This window comes from Physeter macrocephalus, chromosome 11, assembly GCF_002837175.3.
Source record: "Physeter macrocephalus isolate SW-GA chromosome 11, ASM283717v5, whole genome shotgun sequence".
Lineage (NCBI taxonomy): Eukaryota > Metazoa > Chordata > Mammalia > Artiodactyla > Physeteridae > Physeter > Physeter macrocephalus.
The window spans coordinates 156,357,317-156,378,664 of NC_041224.1; the positions used below are offsets into that span (position 1 = coordinate 156,357,317).

The 21,348-nt window shown below is 43.6% G+C and overlaps 1 protein-coding gene across 7 annotated transcripts in view; it reads right to left on the reverse strand.

Moving 5' to 3' along the window:
* Positions 1 to 19,844, reverse strand: part of IFT43 (intraflagellar transport 43) — a 137,963-nt gene extending 118,119 nt beyond the window's left edge. For 2 of the 7 annotated variants that reach the window (XM_028496217.2, XM_028496216.2), the window contains exons 1-2: positions 19,425 to 19,836; positions 16,610 to 16,702 (exon numbers count right to left, since the gene is read on the reverse strand). In XM_028496217.2, coding sequence (XP_028352018.1) covers positions 16,610 to 16,702; positions 19,425 to 19,478 — 147 coding nt within the window. In that variant the 5' untranslated portion in view covers positions 19,479 to 19,836. Of the gene's footprint in view, positions 1 to 16,609; positions 16,703 to 19,424 lie in introns of all 7 variants that reach the window. The other 5 variants (XM_028496215.2, XM_055088637.1, XM_055088640.1 and 2 more) reach the window with 5 other exon arrangements.
* Positions 19,845 to 21,348: the final 1,504 nt, after the last annotated feature.

The following is a 21,348-nucleotide window of genomic DNA, read 5'->3' on the forward strand; positions in this document are numbered from 1 at the left end:
TGACCCTTGAAAGACAAGAACTGCACTGGGTAAAAATCCATGTTTAAATGGATTTTCCCTTTGAGTGCACTCTCCAGTCTGGGCAGCAACTGAGCAGCTAGAATTCAAGCAGGAAGTTGCAGTTTTATTGGTTTGAGGACAAATTTGGGGCTGCCAGAGTCACTAAAGATAGACAGGGAGAAATCCTGGGAAGGAGGGAGCCCCAAATCTGCATATAAACTCGCCTAAAATCCTTTGGTCAATACCTGAACTACACATCCATGGAGGAGACTCCAAGAAACTCAGTGAAAAGCAATTGCTGAAGGGCTAAAAATAAAAAAGAGTGGAGGTAAAATTTCAGCTGCTGCCCACTGCAGGCAAGACACAGATTGGAATATGAGTTCCAAGTTAAAGGTACTTGGTACACACCTTGGGTTTTCCACTGAAATCCCAGAAAAACCACACCTTAGGAGTAAAGACCATGCCCTGGGTCTATGGGATTTGCTCCGGGACTAAAGGCAAAACCAAAATAGACCTGACCTAGCAAAGCCTAAAACCAAGTCTTCACAAATTCAAGGTGATCTGAAAATAATTCAACTGCCTGCTAAAACAAAAATCAACACTTTTCAAAGAAAGGTAACATAATCCAGAGTTTCTACAATGTATTATCCAAAATGTCTGGCATACCAATAAAAATTACTAGACATGTGAAGAAACATGAAAATATGACCTATAGTCAAAAGTAAAAACAATAAAAACTGACCCCAACATGACTCAGATATTGGAATTAACAGACAAGGGTTTTAAAGCAGCTATTATAAATATATGTTCAAGGATTTCAAAGATGGTCATAATGGATGAACAAATGGGGAATCTAATAGAGAAATAGAAGCTATGTAAAAAAAAAAAAGGAACTTTAGAATTTAAAAGCTCAGTATCTGAAATGAAAAGTTCAGTTTGAAGACAGCAGAAGAAATAATCAGTGAACTTGAAGACAGATCAACAGAAAATATCGAATTTGAAGAACAAAAAGATAAAGGAAAGGGGAAAATTAACAATGCTTCAGGGACAAAAAACACAGGACAAATCGATGGGACAATATCAAGCAGTTTAACATACAGGCAATTGGAGTCCCAGGAACAAGGAGAGACAAAACGGAGCAGAAAAGATATTAGAAGTAATAATGGCCTAAAATTCTCCAATTTGGTGAGACATATTGACTTACTGACCTAAGAACCTCAGCAAATCCCAAGCAGAACAAATACAAAGCAAATCACCTAGGCACATCACAGTCAAAACTGCTGAAATCCAAAGATAAAAAGAAAGTCTTTAAAGCAATCAGAGGAAGGAGAAAAGACTTACATAACAGAGAACAATCATCAGAAACAATGAAGGCCAGAAGACAAAGGAATGACAATCTTTAAAGTGCTGAAAGAAAAAAATTTTCAGTTCAGAATTCTATATAGATAGAAAAGATCCTTCAAAAATGAGGGTGAGATAAAAATATTTTTAGATAGAGCAAATAGAGAAGTTGTTCTTGGCAAATCTGTACTGCAAGAAATGCTGAGGGAAGTTCTTCAGGATAAGGAGAAATTTCCATTAGATGGAAATTTGGATCTACAGGAGGAGATGAAGAACAATTATAATGGTAAGCATACGGGTGATAAAAGACTATCTTTGCCAAAGCAATCGTGAGGGAAAAAAACGGAGCTGGAGGAATCAGACTCCCTGACTTCAGACTATACTACAAAGCTACAGTAATTAAGACAATATAGTGCTGGCACAAAAACAGAAATATAGATCAATGGAACAGGATAGAAAGCCCAGAGATAAACCCAAGCACCTGTGGTCAACTAATCTATGACAAAGGAGGCAACGATATACAGTGGAGAAAAGACAGTCTCTTCAATAAGTGGTGCTGGGAAAACTGGATAGCTACATGTAGAAGAATGAAATTAGAACATTCCCTAACACCATACACAAAAATAAACTTAAAATGGATTAAAGACCTAAATGTAAGATGGGACACTATAAAACTCTTAGAAGAAAACATAGGAAGAACACTCTTTGACATACATCACAGCAAGATCTTATTGGACCCACCTCCTAGAGTAATGGAAATAAAAACAAAAATAAACAAATAGGACCTAATGAAATTTAAAAGCTTTTGCTCAGCAATGTAAACTATAAACAAGACAAAAAGACAACCCTCAGAATGGGAGAAAATATTTGCAAACGAGTCAACGGACAAAGGATTCATCTCCAAAACATATAAACAGCTGATGCAGCTCAGTATTAAAAAAACAAACACAATTAAAAAAGGGGTGGAAGACCTAAATAGACATTTCTCCAAAGAAGACATAGAGATGTCCAAGAGGCACATGAAAAGCTACTCAACATCACTAATTATCAGAGAAATGCAAATCAAAACTACAATGAGGTGTCACCTCACACTGGTTGGAACGGGCATCACCAGAAAATCTACAAACAGCAAACGCTGGAGAGGGTGTGGAGAAAAGGAAACCCTCTTGCACTGTTGGTGGGAATGTAAATTGATACAGCCACTATGGAGAACAGTATGGAGGTTCCTTAAAATCTAAAAATAGAATTACCATATGACCCAGCAACCCCACTACTGGGCACACACCCAGAGAAAACCATAATTCAAAAAGACACATGCACCCCAATGTTCACTGAAGCACTATTTACAATAGCCAAGAAGTCTGTCACACAGAGTGAAGTAAGTCAGAAAGAGAAAGGCAAATATCGTATATATTAACACATATATGTGGATGGAATCTAGAAAAATGGTACAGATGAACCGGTGTGCAAGGCAGAAATAGAGACACAGATGTAGAGAACAAACGTATGGACACCAAGGGGGGAAAGCGGTGGTGGTGGGATGAATTGGGAGACTGGGGTTGACATATATAGACTAATATGTATAAAATAGATAACTAATAAGAACCTGCTGTATAAAAAATAAATAAATAACATTAAAAAAAAAAAGACTATCTTTTTTCTTAATTTCTCCAAGTGACAACTGTTTAAAGTGAAATGACAATTGTATTGTGGGTTTTATAAAGTTATGTAGTTTTAAAGTACATGACATTACTAGCACAAAGGATAAGAGGGGACAAATGGGTTTATACTGTCACAAGGGTCTCACATTTTATGTGAAGTGGTATAACACTAACACTAGCTAGCCAGTGATAAGTTAAGGATGCATATTCTAATCCCTAGAGCAACCACTAAAAAAACAGTCTAAAAAGCTGTACCTAAAAAGCCAACGGAGGGATTAAAATGGAATATAAAAGCAATCGGCCAAACACGGTGACATAATTCTCTATCACGCTGGGTAAAGGCATGTGACCAGAAATGTTTCAGTCTGTCACCAATCACACTGAACATTAGTCAGAACCCTTTTCCTGTAAAGTATCATTATTAAGAGAATATTTTACTATCATTCTGCTCCTTCTCAGTAATTATTGACATGCCACATAATGAGAAGAAATCTAGCCTAGCTAATGACGTCAATGAGGCTTTCTGCCCACAATCCTATGGTTCCCAAGCAGATGAGACATTCTCTATTCACAGCCCACTCTTTCCACCTCCTTGCCTCTCTTAAATCCTGGCTTTCCCCTACGGACTTCATTTCTCCTGCAGCTCTTTCAAGAAGAGCCTGCTCATTCTTTAAAACCCCACGAACAAGGGTCCCAAGGTAACCCTCCTGTCTCACTCCCCAAAGTTCCTCTAGACCATTACTCTTTCAAATTATTATGGAACATTTTTTTGAAACTCATATTGTTCAGCTACATCGCATCTCTTACCTTCTTCATCCCTGTCACAAATAATTGCCTGAGCGCACATTGAGCAAAACTGTGGGCATTCCTGCTCCAACACTAGTCCCATCGTTCTAAGTAAAGTCAAGGTTCACATGAACAGTTCATCTAATGCCTCATCGTTCCCTGATCCTTTAAATGCCAATGACCTTGCTACTTTTTCCAGCGCATACTCTGGAGCTGCTCCAATCTGAAATACCTAGTCCCTTCCTCCCCTCCTGATCTAAGAACTTCCTTCTTGGTTTCTCTTCCTTCCCTATCAACCCAGCTCACTTCCATGGTCCTGATGGTATTCATGTCCTACATTTCCCCTAGAGCTCCCCCGAACCGGGATCAAGCCAATCCTATGCCTTCACTGTGTCAATACCTAGCCTGCTGAGGGGTGTTGGAGAAAACTGCACAACCATGCAAATTAAGGCTTCACAAGCTCATGTTTTGCCTTCTCTCAGCTGGGTCCTACCTGAGCTCCCTGCTTCCAGTCTCACCTTCCTCCAGTCTATACTCCACCCCTGCCTGCATGGGCCCCTAGGAGTTACAGAGAGTTCTAGACAGGAGTTACAGAGTTCTAGATAGGGAGGAGAAGCCAGCTCTCAATCAGGAGGCATGTCTATGCAAGGATTTCTGGTACACTGCCTAACAAGAACTCCAAGAAAGAAACCTGAATGGCCAAGGCCTAGTAACTTGGCTGTGATTTCTTTTCTCATTACACCTAAGTATTTACTTTCATATCCATTTTGAATTCATAATTTTGAATTTTTTTTCTTAAAGAAGGTCTCTAAATTGTATAAGTTTCAGGACCCACGAAACCTGGATCCATCCCTGACCAATTACTGCCAACGTGCTCTCTCTAAAATGCAAATCTGTCTCTCTTCTCTGCTTAAAACCCTCACACATTTGCACCTGGAAATAATGAAGGGTCTATGTGCCACACAAAGGAATCAGAAGTTCTTCCTGTATGTTCCTCTTAGAGACCCCAGATTATATGATATATGCTGGTAACTCCCACATCTGTTAACGCTCGTTTCCAACTTTCTCCAGACCAAATTTTCAACTGTTTACTCAACAGATCTCTTTGAAAATCCTGAAGGCAACTCACATTCAACGTGCCCCAAATTGAAACAATCATCTCTTCTCGGTCCCCGCACTGCTGAGACTCTTTAAATTCTCAGTCTCAGATATATATATCATTATCCATCCAGCCTTTTCGGCTACAAATGGAGTCAACTCCAGACACTCCTTCCCTCCTACCTCCAACAGTCAATCTGTTACCACCTCTTATCCATCTTCCCTGAAAAATGTCTCTGGGCACTGCCCTCTCCTCTTCACCGCTCTGCCAGGCTTTAATTTATCGTTTCCCAAAGTAAGGTACGCACGCCACTGGTGTAAGCAAGGTGACTGGAGGTGGTACACGGATGTGCCTCTTAAAAATAGCCATATGTGTATTTTAATGTGTATTGGGAAAAGCATAACTATCAAAAACTGTAGTTTCTTTTCAAAAATAAATGCATTTAAGTATAAAAAGGGAGGTGATTTAAAGAAAATTGTTAACACTAATGCAAGTGGTATGTGGATACCCGAAACTGTAAAAACGGTCTGGGAATGCCTGAAGTTTGGGAACACTGCCTGGTTCATGGCTCATCATCTCAGGAGGAGATGCTCCAACCGCCTCCCACTGGTCTCCCTGCCAACAAGCTCTTCCCCTCTAGACTATCCTCCACATAGCTGCCAGATTCACTTTCCTAGAAAACAAAGTCAATAACATTTTCCCTGCTTTAAAATCTTTGTGAAATCCCTACAACATATAAAATAAATCCAAACTCCTCCACTTGGAATGCAAGGCCTTCGTTCCTAAGACACCAAGTTGTTCACTGTGCCCTGGAAACACCAGGCCCCGTAACGACGCATATGCCTTAGAACAGGCTTTTCCTGCTGCCCTTCCCTCTTCTTGGCAAATCCCTCCTCGTTCACTGCAACCCATCTCAAGGGTCACCTCCTTCGGGATGCCATCCCTAAGTCCCAGGCAGGGTTGGTTGCTCCTTCTGTGCTCCCACTCTCTGATGCCACTTAAATATTATAATATTTTGGTCTAAGTGTGTGGGTCGATATAACTAGAATATGAAGTTATCTTATTCATTTTTGCACTGGAAAGTGTATATTATATTAAATGCAGGATAAATAAGTGAATAAATAAATGAAGGAATAAAATTCTACTTTTAAATACATCAATAAAAATATATAGGAATGGATGGGCAAAGAGGAGTATGGGGGATGGAGTCCTCTGTTATCGCTGGTGAAGAATAAAAAACAGGAAGAGATACGGGAAAAAGAGAAAGAGGAGGGGAAAAAAGGAGAAACAGAGGAAGGCTCAATAACAGAGGAAAAGGAAGAAAGAGATCTGGGAAGGAGACAGGGAGGCGCTTTACATTTGGTGGTGAGTACACGAGCATCATAACCTATCCACTGAATTCTTTCAGCAAATATTTACTGACAGCCTGCCTGCTGTGTGGCCCTGTGCTAGGTGCACATGGCCCCTTCTCTGACTGCTCCCCTGTGAGGACAGGGAACCCTAGTTGCTCAATCAGACAGACCCTGCTCCAGAGGGAAGGTCTCGCCTTCCTGGACCCTCCTGATCCCTGAGTCCCTGACACTGTCTCTTACCTGTGCTCTGGACAGCACAGGGGCCTGGTGATGCCCTCTCCCCTCTGGCCACTCCTCCCCCGTCTCCTCCTCCTCCTTCCTTGGCCATGTGTCCCTTAAACATGCGGGTTCCTCGGATTCTGGCTGAGAGCCTCTCCTCTTCTCTCTCTACAAACTCTCCCTTCCAGAGCTGGGCTCTCATTTACCACCTTGATACGAATGGCTCCCAAACCCTTAGCTCTAACTCAGAGCCCAGTCCAAAGCATGAGGCCCACACATCAAAGCCTCCCAGACATCTCCAGATGGTGGTCCCACAGGCCCCTCAAGCTAATCCGCCCCTGAGCTGAACACAGCATGCTCCACGCCTGGTTCTCATTCACTGAGGACCTACAAAGTGCCAGGCTCAGGGGAGCGAGCAGGAGCTTCTGGAGGGTGCCATTAGTGAGGGAGATGGACCCAAATAATTACACAGACATACAGTTACAAACCGCGGTTGGGGTGACAGAAAAAAAAGTAAAAAAGAAAAAGAAAACACCACCACCAACAAAAAAACGCTACCAAAGTACAATACGGGGCGCTAAGTTAAATGAGAAGGTAATATTCTCATTAAAACAGAAGAGGGGATATTCAAGCTGAACCCAAAGAAGAAGTTGGAGTCAGCCCAGCAAAGAGCATGGGTAAGTATTCCAGGGAATATTCTATTCTGTTCTATTCTATTCTATTCTGTGGAATTACAGTACTCTAAGGAGCTAGAATAGGGAACTGTACAAGCAAAGTAACGACTCCCTGTGACTGCCACAAGGTAGCCGGTGTGAATGAGGCTGGAGACATAGGAAGGCCCGAATCACAAAGGGGCAAAGTTAAGCATTTGGGATTTTTTGTTTTAAGGGCAACGGGTGTCCTTTAAAGGGTTTTGAGTGTGAAATGAATGATGCATATTTTATAAGACCACTAGAGCTGACCTGCAGGAGGGCAATAATACAAAAGGAGAGACCAGTTATGAGGCAACTGACTCAGTCCAGGAGAGTTTATAGTGGTTTAAACCATTTCTCTAATTCTCAATTTATTTTTTTCCTAACGGAATACTATTTACAGCCAAAGATTCTGAGAAGTCTTTGCTCTGGTAACCTTGCCTGAATATAAGTCAATTTTCTTTGCAATAAAAGTATCATTACCATGAAAATTTTCATATACCAGAAAAAAATTTCTGAATATAAGCCAGTAGTCTACTTACCCCAAAGAGAAGTCAAACCAAATTCCAATACTATGATTCCATATCTGACCCATACCAAATGGCTCAGATATGATCTATGGCTGTTAATCATGTGTATGCAAATTAGGAACACTGAGAAGACTACAACAGGTATTCTCATCTTTCTTGAGGCAATGCAGTAGTAATAGATCGCAGGCACTAACTGGGCTTGTATCACTGATCCGTTTACACATACTTATATTAAGCATCTAGCATACACTTGTAATTACTAGAGTCTGGGTGACAATCTCTTATTTTGTGAAATCAAAAGACATTTTCTAAATCCTATCAGATCATGACTAATTCAAAATTACTTCCATGATTTCTCTCCTAGAGTTACCAGGATCTAATACACACACACACACACACACACACACTCTATCCTTAGAGGAACCTAGGAATTTTTAGGACATAAATTAAGTGTGAACACTGTAAACTACAGATCTACTAAGCCCCTCTTTAAAAAGGATGAGCCAGAAGACTTCCAAGCCATCAATACTACTCAAGCACTTCTCAGAGGTTTCCTGACCAGAAAACATAAACGCATAGAGAGAGAAGTATAATGGTTGCATTGAAGATGCATCAGTGAAAGATAAGGCTAGAAAAATGTTGAAAGGTCACAGTCTAAACTTCAGAATATTACCAATTATTTCAGTGTCATATAAGAAATGTTGGTCTCACATGGTTCATTTGTCAAAAAAGGCAAGGGGGCTGGTTTTTGAATATTTGAAAAACATCACACTGCTTGCAGAAGTCACTGAGGACCACTATTCCATCGCCTGTATGGTCAACTGCTCCACTAACAAATCCCCTGTGCCATGCTCTCTCCTTGGCCTCCAAAACTTGACACATGCTCATCTCTCTACTTGGAATATTCTCTCCCTCCTTGGCCCATCCTTCCCTTGGCTAACTTCCAGTCATCCTTCAAGTCTCAACTCAAACATGACTTTTTCCAGAAAACCTTTCCAGATTTCCCCCAAAGTAAAAGGGCTCGATGAAGGCATTTCCATATCTTTCCGTGTTCACCCCCACCTGGCACTTAATTCTCTGCAGCCCCCAGATCAAGGTTCAGAGAGAACAGGGAGCATGTCTGGTTTGTCACTGTACTGCCAGCTTCAAGCACAATGCCTGGCACACAGAAAGCACTCAATCAAGTTTCATAAGCAAATGAATGAAGAAATGAATGGATGTTACCTTCTACTCCAAGGTCACTGAGGTCACCAAGGTCACTCCTGCCCTCCTCATTTTTCGACCCATATGCCCCAGAACAACAAAATGATGTTAAGTCAGCAATTAAGGATCACTCTTTGGAAAGACTGCCAATCTCTAGATAGAGGGTTAGGTTTTGAAAAGAAGATGAAAAGGTATTAGCAAACAACTGGTCAAGGAGACATACAAAACGGGTCTTAAGTGGCGCAAAGAATTCTCACCAAAAGGATTTCTCATCCAAATGTTTCTTTGCCCTAAGAGCCAGTTAGTTTGATGAAGTAAGAATATCTCTGTATCTTGAACAGAACTTCAATTGAAGAGAAACTGAAAATACCTTCTAATTCTCATGTGACACAGATAATGACAATAACAGTTAGCATGCGGCGGGCACTGTCCTAAGAGCTGTGTACATTCTCTTATTTAATCCTCCAGCAACACTAGGAGATAGCTACTACTATTACTCCATTCAGCAGATGAGGAACAGGCTCAGAGTGGTTAAGTAACTTGCCTAGAATACACACCGAGGAATTGGCAAAGCTGGGATTAAAGACAAAATGATCATCGTTTCTACCTCTTAGGTTGTGTAGATAATAACAGCGGCTAACTTAAAGGAGCACTGAGCTAAATAAACTCTTACACGTGGTTCTGACTTAACCCTCCCCACAGGTGAGGGAGAGAATTTTAAGTGATCTTCAAGCACCACATTTCTGGTAGGAAGCCAGCTTTACACGTAATACATAGTAGAAGGAGGCATGAGGGCATTGTACTGGAGTGCTGAAAGAGACCGAGTAAGCGCTGGAGGAGAATCTTGAGATGCTATTTCCAATCGCGTGATCTACCCCGGGGATGACGTTCCCGCCCACGTAGTGGCCAGCCCCAGGGATGGGTCGGGAATGCACATCTGCCCACCCCGAGGGAGAGTTCAAAAGTGAGGCATACGGAGCGTGACCTACAGATGAAGTGTGGAAAACGCATTCCTCATCAACGGGTTCCACGTCGGATTCCCCGCATCCCTCTCCTACGACGTTATCAGAAGCATCATTCAATCCAGCCCATTGGAGAGGGACTACGAAAAAGGCTGAAAAATGTGACTAATCTAGGAAAGTTATTTTTGTGAGAAAGAAGAAAAATGTCACCAAAAAGGGTCAGCAGATAACCCTAGCTGGGCTGAAAATAACTGCCCGCTGGCAGACCAGTCAGGAACAGGCGGAGGGCAAGAGACGTAATGCAACGTGCCAGGGAAGCTCCAGCTGAGTAGAGCTGCTGGGGGATGAGGAAACTGGCCTAATTTGGGAACATGAGCCCAGCAGCATTTCTCAGATTCCTGCAAGAGAATCTGGCTGAGTGTCAGTTCTGCGTCCTAGGAGGAGCACCAAAGGGATGGGGGGCGGAGGAGGAAGAGAAAGAGAACAGCTGTGTCTCAAACACTTTTCCAGACAAGTGGACGAATAAGGATAATCAAGTGAGAACTTACTCCCTCACCAAAAGGATTCCAAGAGGAAAACCCAAAAGTCTCTCAGCTCCCGCCAAAAGCCTTTCTCTACTGGGAGGTTTGTGCATCTAACTATCCAGCAGGTAGGAGAAGTTAGGCGGTGTTTAAGAATCTGTCTGGAGTCTGAGAGTACAGCCAGACGTTAGCTGAATGACTGTGGACAAGTCACTCGACTCCTTGAAGTCTCAGTGTCGTCACAGCTAAAATGAGACAATAAGTACAGTAACTACTTTAAGAGTTACCACGGGGCTTAAATAGGATAGTGTGTGTAATTGACAGGGAGGTAGGAACCGTTCCAATGTCAGCTATAACTCTTATCATTACAAGGACAATCTGCAAAATGGAAGGTAAGCTACAAACTGCTTTAGACCCAAGTGAGAAATGCTCATCCAAAAGACAGGCCAGGGAATTCCCTGGTGGTCCAGTGGTTAGGACTCTGCTCTCTCATTGCCGAGGGCCTGGGTTCAATCCCTGGTCGGGGAACTAAAATCCCACAAGCCCCGTGGGGCAGCCCCCAAAAATAAAAACAAAAACCAGGCCAGTCCTGAGGTTTTGCCCTGAGATTCCTTTTTCCCAACTTCAGCGTATGGTAGTGTAACTTAATGGTAGAAGGCATCCAGGTCTTTTCTTGAGGTTGTGTAGGAGAAGCATCATTTGAATGACAGAAGGTGAAAGCTCAGGCATAAAAATCCAGTTTAATTCTCAGAGCTGCTCTGCCCAGAAAAAGTTATTCACTGCAGACGTGAAGACGCTCATCATGGCGCCAGTTAAAATCTCCATAATTGTAATGCCAACCTGAACTGCTAACTGAACTGTGCATCTAGGGATCCAAGCCTGATTTGTAACAGGTGGTTAAAAAAAAAACAACAACAAAAAAACCCACAAAAAAGCAGAGGGACGCAGTCATAAACTTTCTTAGTAGTTACCATTTCTTGAGAGGTGCCTGTGTGCTGGCACCTTTTGTGCATTACCTAATTTGACCTTCCCAACAACCTGAAAGAAGCAGGCATGACGCTAATCAACGCTGAGCTAGTGAAACCACGGGAAGAGTTCATCTTTCTGGTTAATCAGTATGATTAGGCAGGTAAGTTCTTTGAAATTATTTGAAAATTTACAGATTGACCAAGCAATAAAGAGACCTTTCCTCTTCTTTCAGAGAGGGAGGAAGAGTCTAATTACCTGGGCTGAGCCACAGGTATCCTACAGGCAGAAAGCCCTGAGGGGTTACAGAGAAAACAGGAAGAAGGAAAAGATCCAGGCAAGATTTGACACAGGCAACTGCATCAGATGTCTTGGAACTTGAGGGCATACGAATTTTCACTGAACTCTACACAACCCCAAATTAGAAAACGGGAGAGGAATGTGGATTTTTTATTTTTATTTTTTTTGCTACTAAAAATAATTCTTTCCTTTTATACCCAAGCCTACAAGAAAAAAAAAAAAACAACAAAAAACAAACTGTATAAATTCTATTTTTTTAAAAATTGATATGTCAGTCGCAAACTGCCTACTCAACAGTCATTCCTCTTCTCCTTAACCCCAAAACCCCAATGTGATGGGTGTGGCAACATGCCCAGCTGAGAACGCCCTTGAAATTTAAGGTGGTTTTAAGACCCAGTTCGGACCAATGACATATAACTAGAAGTCTACTTGGTGAGGTCTCTGGCTATCATTTTCCTGATAAGAAGGGACACGCTTCGTTGGCATGAACCCCTGAACTCTTCCACTCTTCCCCCTCTCCTCACCTAAAATACAGATTGGATCCCTGGGGAACAACCAGCCATCATGTCAGCAACCATGAGAACAAGTTACAAGTTCCAGATGGCAGAGCAGGTGTCTAGAGGGGGTGAGGGTAACGCGGGACCTTCTCCAGTGACCGCATTCACCCTGCCCTCCACTGGACTTCTTGCTGTGAGAAAAATCACTCCTGCCTGCTCCAAGCCGTGGGGCTGAGTTTCCGATGCATATAGCTAAATTCAATACCGATAAGCATACCTGAAAATCAATCCATCCTAAAAGAGCAGGAGTTTTAACTTGAATGGAAACAGGAGCCAGGTAGATCAGATGTGAGTAAATCTGACCAGGTGTATTCAAGTAAGAAATGGTGAGCTGGACAGGGCAGGCCAAGCGTACGCAAGCACCGTTCTCAGCTGCAGCCAACTGCTGCCACGTGGGGATGCCAGCCCAGCATTCCCGCTGTGCCAGAACTTCTGGTTTCAAAGAGGAGCCCCAAATCTGGATTTTCGCATACATTTTCCTAATTTAGAAATGATAACAACCAAGTTTTAAAAAATGTTTAATTTTGTACAGATCAAAGAAGACATGGTTGTAGGCGAAATTCAGCCTGAAGGCCACCAGTTTTTAACCGTAGAGAGGGTTAAGGCACAATAACAGAACACCCGAGCTCTGGAGAGACATTAATGGTTAGCAATTATATACTGAGCACGTATGGGTCAGACTGGGTTAAGGGCTTTCTTTATACCTGTTATCTTGTTTTTTCTTTCTGGCCACCCTATCAAGTATGTAATACTAACCCTGTTTTATCAGTGAGGAAACTGAGGCTTGAAGAGGTTAAGTAACTTGCTGAGCCATAGAGCTAACATGTGGCAGGGCCAGAATTTCAGCCCAGGGCTGTCTAACCGCAAGGCCTGTGCTCTTATCCACTCTTCAGGAGGAATGCCCACTGCGTCTTGGAAGCACAAAACCTGCTTCAGATCACTACTAGTCAGCCTGTGGACAAATGAGTAGCAACCCCTTGGAGAGACTTCCAAATTGCTTCTAAAAGAGACCCAGGCTCACATCCTCCTTCTGTGCGGCCCTTTAATAACAAGAGCAAAGCTCCATCCAAATATTATCGTATTCACTGCTTACTGAATGAATGAACATTTGTACAGTGCCTTTCAGTTTACTAAAGTGCTTGTAAATACGTATCTCACTTAATCCTCACATCAACTTGGTAGTATTGTTACCACTGTTTGACAGATAATGAAATGGAGGATTAGAGAGATTAGTGGAATTGTTCACGATCCAGGCAATTAGCAGAGCCCAAGCTCAAGCCCTGGTTTTCAGATGCCAAGCCCGTGTTCCCTCTATTCCAGCAGACCTGGAAGCTGCTCTGCTTCCTCCACAGAGCTCCCCATCCCGCCAGCTCGCTTTAAAATCATCATTTGCTTGAACTAATTCCTATATAACTCTAAAGTAACTCCAGTATGTCTGACAGCCCCCAGGTACCATATTTACGTTTTCATGAATAGCTTCAACCTAGAATACAGTCAGTGAAAGGACAAAAATAAATATATCAAGTAATACATTCAGAACTGGAATGTAAATGGGCACACACACATAAGTCTTAGAATCTAATCTTAGAAAGAAACAGCCAAAAAGGCCCACACAGCACAGTGTGCATCTGGCCCCAGGGGAGGCTGCCCACGCTGCTTTAAACCTCAATTCAGGGAGAGAAGGAATCCTGGAATTCTGACTGGCATTTTGCTGTCAGAGGCACCAGCTGGGTGAAGAACAGAATGACTTTTCTTTTTTCTTTCTTTTTTTAAAAAATAAATGTATTTATTTATTTTTGGCTGCATTGGGTCTTCGCTGCTGCATGCGGGCTTTCTCTAGATGCGAGAGCGGGGGCTACTCTTCGCTGCGGTGCGTGGGCTTCTCATTGCGGTGGCTTCTCTTGTTGCGGAGCACGGGCTCTAGGCACGTGGGCTCAGTAGTTGTGGCTCACGGGCGCTAGAGCGCAGGCTCAGTAGTTGTGGCACACGGGCTTAGTTGCTCCGTGGCATGTGGGATCTTCCCGGAGGGCTCGAACCTGTGTCCCCTGCAATGGCAGGTGGATTCTTAACCACTGTGCCACCAGGGAAGTCCCCAGAATGACTTTTCATCATCTCCCAGAAAAAATACTAAGGCCCAGATGGGGCCAAAAAAAAAAGGTACATGCCTCTGCAGAAATAAGTAGGTATTCTAGAAAGGCTGAAACCCTGACAGGTTCATCACCGTCTGCGACTTTGGAGTTAGGTGCTCACAGTACTGACCCTCCCCTGAGCCGAGGGGAAGGGGACGGGTAGGTGAACCATGCCTACTGACCCCAGCTGGGTAGCTGATTTGGTGTGGGCGCCACAGAGGCTTCAAGGCCATCAGGACATCCCGGCCCATCTCAGACTCACTCACCTCACCACTAAGGTGGCTATAACCTCCTTCACAATTGGGTAGGCTTGTAATTAGCCTTTGTGAGTGCCAGTGATCACGAGAATATAAGTTCCATTATGGCAGGAGATTTGGCTCTTGTTCACTGAAATATGCCGGCCCCCTAAAATGGTGCCTGACACACAGTAAGCTTCAATAAATACTTGTTAAATAAATGAATTAATGATCTGGTGTTGGGACGGATCCTCCAAAGGCCAAGAGTAGACTTCCACTGATCCAGTCATTGGCTTGCCCATCCATTGCAGTTCAAGCTCCTTGAGATGGGTCTAGTATATCTTCTTTCACTATCTCCCTCCATTATACCCCCTTAACTGTGTCTCCAGTGTGCCACAGTCTGCCACCCCTGACCCTGTAACGCTCTTATTCAGCTTCTAAGAGCCCCTCATCACACACTATGTACTTCACCCCCTCACCCTTTGCAGTGTCAATGGCATGCCTGCTCTGTGCCAGGCACCGCGATAAACAAAGGGGGATAAAGGTGAAACACAACGGTCGCCTTCCAAAAGCTCACATCTTCTGAGGGAGCCAGGCATATAAATAATTAGAATACAATGTAATAAGCTCTATAATGGAGGTGCTATGGTCAAAGTCACAAACTGACAACCCTCAGGCCTAATCTAGCCCATATGGTGATTTAATTTTTATAATTAGTCGTTAACCTCTAAAAACATGTTGCTTTCACATAAAATTTTAGACTGCCATCTCTTGGAAAATCAGAAGAGCTGGCAGTACTGGACCTATATTCCCCACAGCACCAGCTGGCTGTGGCTAGATAGAGGTTACCCTTTGGAGCGTACATGTGGCCTCTGATTTTCCCACAATTCCCCCCCCCCCCCCGCCAGTCTCTCCCTACCATCTTCAGGCAATGAGGCCAAGGTTCAGTCGCCAGCTTTCCTGTGTTGGCATGGTTGTTATCTGAGAGGAGGAATGATTCTCTGTACCCATATTTCTACAATCAGTGAGAAAATGAAAGATAAACTGAAAGGTCCATGTGGAACACTTAAAGACATGGCGGATATCTTATTTCTGATGAAAGTGAAGGATATTCCTACCTATGTGATATGTAAGTCAAGTGTGTCTGTATCTTGTCCCCAGCATGCTGTACTCAGGCACCTGCCTGGCCCATAAGGCCTCCCAGCAGAGATGCCCTCATCTGTTATAAACCTACTGTAGGTCAATGAGCTGGGCAACTGAGAAGCCAGGCTGCCTGTTGCCCAGAAACTCACTGTCTAGTGGGCCAGGCACATAAAAAGAAAATTAGTGCATAATGTGAGATGTTCTATAACAGGTACTACGGGAACTGACAAGTAGGAGCCCTAAGTCAGCCTGGAGAAGTTAGGAAGAGCTGACAGCGAGGATTACCCTGAAGCCGGCTCTTGAAAAGGGCAGAGTTTTTTCAAATGGGCAGAGGAGGGTGAAAAGAAGTTCTGAGTAAACCGCTGAAAATAGTGCCCTGGCATTAAAAGCAATGCTCATCAAGATTACCCACCCTCTGCAAAGAGGCTGGATAAATTCCCACGATTCCAGGCCACTTTGAAAAGTCTCCAGGAAAGTAAGGCCAGTACGGATCCCCTTCCTGCCTGAAAACTGTAGAAAGCGCAGGTCACCACCAAGAGCAAATGTCCAGTTGTGTAATCCAACTTTACGTCACCAGCATGCCTCACTGGCGTTTATCTGGCAGGAATAAAAACCCGGATTTTGGCTGCATTTTGAAACCTCCCAGTCCCTTGCTTCAGTTGACGTGCAAAACTTCTTCACTGGGAATATAAAGCAATACACAGAAACTACTCTGGCATCAAAAGAAAAAAGTTCCTCTTTCACTTCTTGCTAATAAGACAAATGCCGAGGAAGGGAATTCCCAAATCAAGACAGGAGGAAGGCTGACATTAAAGAGAAGAAGGAGAAAAAAATATGAAATACCAAATCCTTGCTCACTGAGTAATCGCTAACTCTTAGAGTGCATTTCTTCAGAGTTTTTTTAACACTCACCTCTGCAGACAGAGTCGAAGAGGAATTCTTGCCAGTGAGATGATTCTCGGCTTGAGCTGACTCCTGTTGAGCTCGGCGCCCCATCTTGGCTCCCTGTAAGGAGAGATGAGGGGCATTGCTGACCCAAACGTCTTTGAGCCACTATGAGGAAGACAATCGTGCCAAGGTAAGCAAGGACTGGATTTATGATGACACGGTGGAGGATGGGATTTGAGCAACTTGAGTATATACTTCGAAAAGGCTCCAAACCCTTAAAACAAAGCGCCCGTGGTCAGTTCTATACAGTAGAGCAGGAAATTCATGTACTGATCACAGTGTTTTCTCTTAATGGCCATAGACCTTTTCTACCCAAAGAAATGCAGCTAGAAATTCCTCTAGAGGGGGCAGGGACCTCATGCCATAGCCCAGGAAGAGTGTGGTCAAGGCTCCCATGTTCCTATGTGGGATTTTATGAAGGCCGAATTTCAAAGCTGCAGCTTGGCATGAAAATAGTTATCCAAAAGGCATTTGGGGGGGAAAGAAATTCCATGGTAACTGAAACCAGAGAAATACAGATAGCATTTGCTTTGACGTGTACACTACTTGGATTTGCACTTACAGTCATTAAAGGAAAGATCTCACAAGAATCTTGAGACATTAGCTTTGGACATCAGACCACTTCAAATTCTGAGTCATCAAATGAACCATCTGCACGTGTTTCCCAAAGCCCTGCTGGGGTGGAGGCTCTGTGTTTCAAATGCCTCCCAGCACGTACACAAAACATTCTTTAGGCAGACTAGTGGGTGGTGAAATGTTTACATTTTTCTTAAAAAAAAAAAAAAAACAGCATTAATGTAAGCACTTTTAGATCTCATTTGATGTAGCTTCATTTGATTTCACAGTAACAGTGACTGGGATTCAGGCCACTTTACAAATGAGGAAACTGAGACCCAGGAAAGCAATTAAGTGGCAGATAAATTTAAGAGCTAAATCTTCTTCTGCCTTCAAATCCTGAGTTCCTTCCACTATGCCCTGCTGGAATTTCTTTTAAGATGTTCTAAGAACTGATTGCACCAATGAACTGAGAGCGGTTACATGAGACCTGCATAAAAACCCTTATGTAGTATTTACATGTCAAATTCTAATCAATCATTTAGGTTTCAGGGATGACAGAAACAATCTTTCTGACAATAACCAGCTCATTTTCTTCCCAAGACAGACAATTGCACTCCTTCACCTATGGCTGCCCTTTTCCATTTATCATAACATTGGGTTTCTGAATACGGCATACTACATGCAGTGATTGTGCTCAAACAAAAATTCAAGGATCTTGTCTTTAAATGCTGTTTGTAGGCGGTTTCTCTAATAATTGTCAAGTATTTTAAGGTTTCAAACTTTTTGAAGACCCTGTATAAATCCACAGTAATGACCGGCAGAAAATCTACTTTACTACCTGCTTTTATATGTTTTAAATCTATAGTCTGTTTATTGTCATCTTCTGCCACTGAAATGTAAGCCCCATGAGGGCAGGGACTTCGTTTTTTTCACTGGTATATCCCTAGCACCTAGGACAATCAATGCCTGACACACAGAAGGGGCTCAATAAATATATGCTGAAAGAATGAATGAATAACTACATTCACATCCCCCGGTACTAAAAAAGCTCACATATCAGAAAGGCTTGGTGACATAATATTCTCCTTGGTCAGTCAAGCAACCTGCTTCTTCCTAGAACAATTTGCTCCCAGTCCTCATATCTCCTCTCTAATTACTTAGAGGATCTCCAATGTTACTAGGGCACTTCAAAACATGTAGAGATTCCACAGCAGAAACTAAAGACCTGCCTGTGCGCCAATCTTTTAGTGACTGTCATCTTCGATAATTTTAAAGGTAAAAAGGCTTGATGAGGCTGTGTTGGAGTTAACACACACACACACACACACACACACACACACACACACACACACTGAACTTGGGTCTTCAATCTAGCTCAGCTTACTTATATATAAGCTTGGGTAAATCACAGCCTCAGAAGCAACAGTCGCTAACCTCTTCTAATAACTTAGCACATGCCAGCCACTGTGTTAAATGCTCTCCACGCATATCTCATTTCATCTTCACTGCAACTCCTTGAAGTAGACATTAACATCTCCATTCTAGACATAAGGAAATCGAGGTTCCTGGAGGTTGACTTTTTTTAACCCATGCAACAGCTTTATACGCCCTCTGACCTCTGGGTCCCCCGAAGCACCTAGCCACTCCCCTGCGTTATAAATCTTTATTTCCTTAACTATAAAACTGAGGTAACGCCCACCTCCCCATGGGGATTAGTGGCAAGAAAGGACCTCCCTGCCTAACGCCTTCCTTCCTTCCATGCATAAAACAGTACAGTTTTTACATCAACTTCTGCCATGAGATGTCCCAAGGCAAAAGCACTAGGATGAGTGCAAGCGTGACTCTGGCCAGGGCCCCTCCAGTCACCCTCAGATCTGTCCATTCTAGGGGAGTCGGCACTTGGAGCTCCAGAAAGCGGAGAGAAGCTGGGAAATTTCCCACCGGTCCCAGAGGCCGGCGGGGGCAGGATGTGTTTTCCACTCTTTGAGGATTTTAAAGAAAGCAAACCCTAGGCCAGCAGCGGAGGCGCTCACCGCTGCCTCAGGGGCGGGGCGAGGGAGGCCGCCTCCTCCCCGGCCTCACCCCCGCAAGGCTCAGAGCCGGCCCGCTCCGGCCGCAAGGGACAGGCCGGGCCGAGGGAGCTCAGGGAAGCCGGGGCCGGCGGGGTCGCTCCTCCCCACCCGCTAATTCCTGGCCCCAAGTCCCCCGAGTCGGTCCTCACGGAGATGGCCGAGCCGCGACGCCGCTCCTCGCCTAGGTCCAGCACGTCCTCCATCTCTGCGGCCGCCTGACGTCACTTCCTGGAAACCCAGCGGCCCAGTCGCGTCCCTGACGACGGCTCCGCCCTTCCATCCCAATACTTAAAGGGTCCGCCGCATCGTTCCCGGAGTCTATGTGCCAACCTCCAATTTAAACCAAACCTATCCTAAACCTGCCTTTTTTGACATCTGGAAAAAAGTCTCCAGATATTAAATCCTGATAAGGGTGCTCCTGTGGGACAGTGAAAAATTTTAGTCTTTAGAAACTGCCTATATCTGTAGCTCTGTTCAAATACATAAGTTGTCAAGTGCAAAGCACTACTAGTAACAGTAGTAATTTTTCTGATGTCTTCCATTTGTAAAGCTCTTTGCAATGTACAGAGGACCTTCACAGTTATTAGCTCATGGGAAGGGCATAACAACCTTGTGTGGGAAGCAAAATAAGTTGTATTGTCTCCAATGGACAGATGAAAAACAGGCACACAGGGGGTCAGGTGCCAATAAATGGTTTATAATGAAAAGTGCAATAACATAATCTCTGCCTTCAAGAATACAGAGCCGCTGAAGCAACACGTCAAAAACCTGTGTATTAATAACCTTCAAAAGTACAAATAATCCCTCCAAGACCCCATGAAGTAAGCAGGAGCAGTATCTCTCTTCAACAATGGAAGACACTCAGGTGCAGAGCAATGCCTTGAGGAAAATCACCTGAGTGTTAAGCAGCAGAGCCAGGTGCCTTTCTAACACCAGATCTTACTGAAGAATTTTTCTCTGGCGCATGTTACTGGGTGCCAGCCAGTCTGCTGCGCCAGCAGAGGAAGACAGCCCCCAAATTCCCAGTCTAATGGGACAAGTGAGTTGAGTCTTCATTGACTCTCCATGTAAGATCCCCACGTCAATGCCACTGACCAGTCCCTAGTACTGAGGACCCACAGCCGGGACCCCAGAAGATGGGCTCATGACCCTGAAAGTGAACAATGTCCCCAACACCATGCCTAGGGTAAGGCTTAGATGGCTCCCTCTTAAAAGCGAGGACTTGGAAGTGGGATTAATGACTCTAAAACAGGAATGCAGCATTTCTTAAATGCCTAGTAAATTATTCAGTTCAACCATTTATCCATACATGTTTACTGGGTAGGGCTACGCGTTAGCATGCCTGTGACAACAAGAGTACTGCCTGGATGTCAGAAGAGTTGAAGGCTCATCCTAGCTCTGCTGCTAACTACCTGTGTAGCCAGGCAGAGCCCTCCCTGGACCTCAGCTTTCTCCCTTGTAGAATCTCCCTTAGAGATTACCCCTAAAATCTTTCACTCATGAACTCGGATTCTCAGTGAGAATAATACCCTGTTAGATTTTAATCTGAAGAAACATTCACTGTCATAAACCCAAGATGGATGAAATACAAGGCTCTAGTGAAGCCCTTGTTCCCTTCTTCCTTGGCACCAGATGAGGAAGAAGGGATTCATCTTTGGATTATTCCATTTCTTGTGATCTCTGTTGAACAATAATCAATATCGAGGCTGCAGAGAATAAAGAGCTTTATTGGGGGGGGGGGTCTTAAGAATTGCAATTCAGGAGACACAGATTCTGGTAAAGTCAAAAGATTGTTCCAGGGAAGAGAAAGGGCCAGGGGCTTACAAAGGCAAAAGCCACAAGGCTGTACTCTGACACGAGAAAGGAAATATTTGTCCTTAAGGAATCAAGAGTTATTTTAGAGTAAGGGTCTGATCAGTAGATAGGCTGTCAGGAGTTATTATAAGGTAGGGGTCTGATAAGTATCTTGAGTTTGTGGCAGATCTTCTGAATGCCTTCATTAGGACAATAAGTGGTCAAAAGGTCAGATTTTATCCAGGCTGAGACTCGAATAATTCACACTTCCTCAATGGC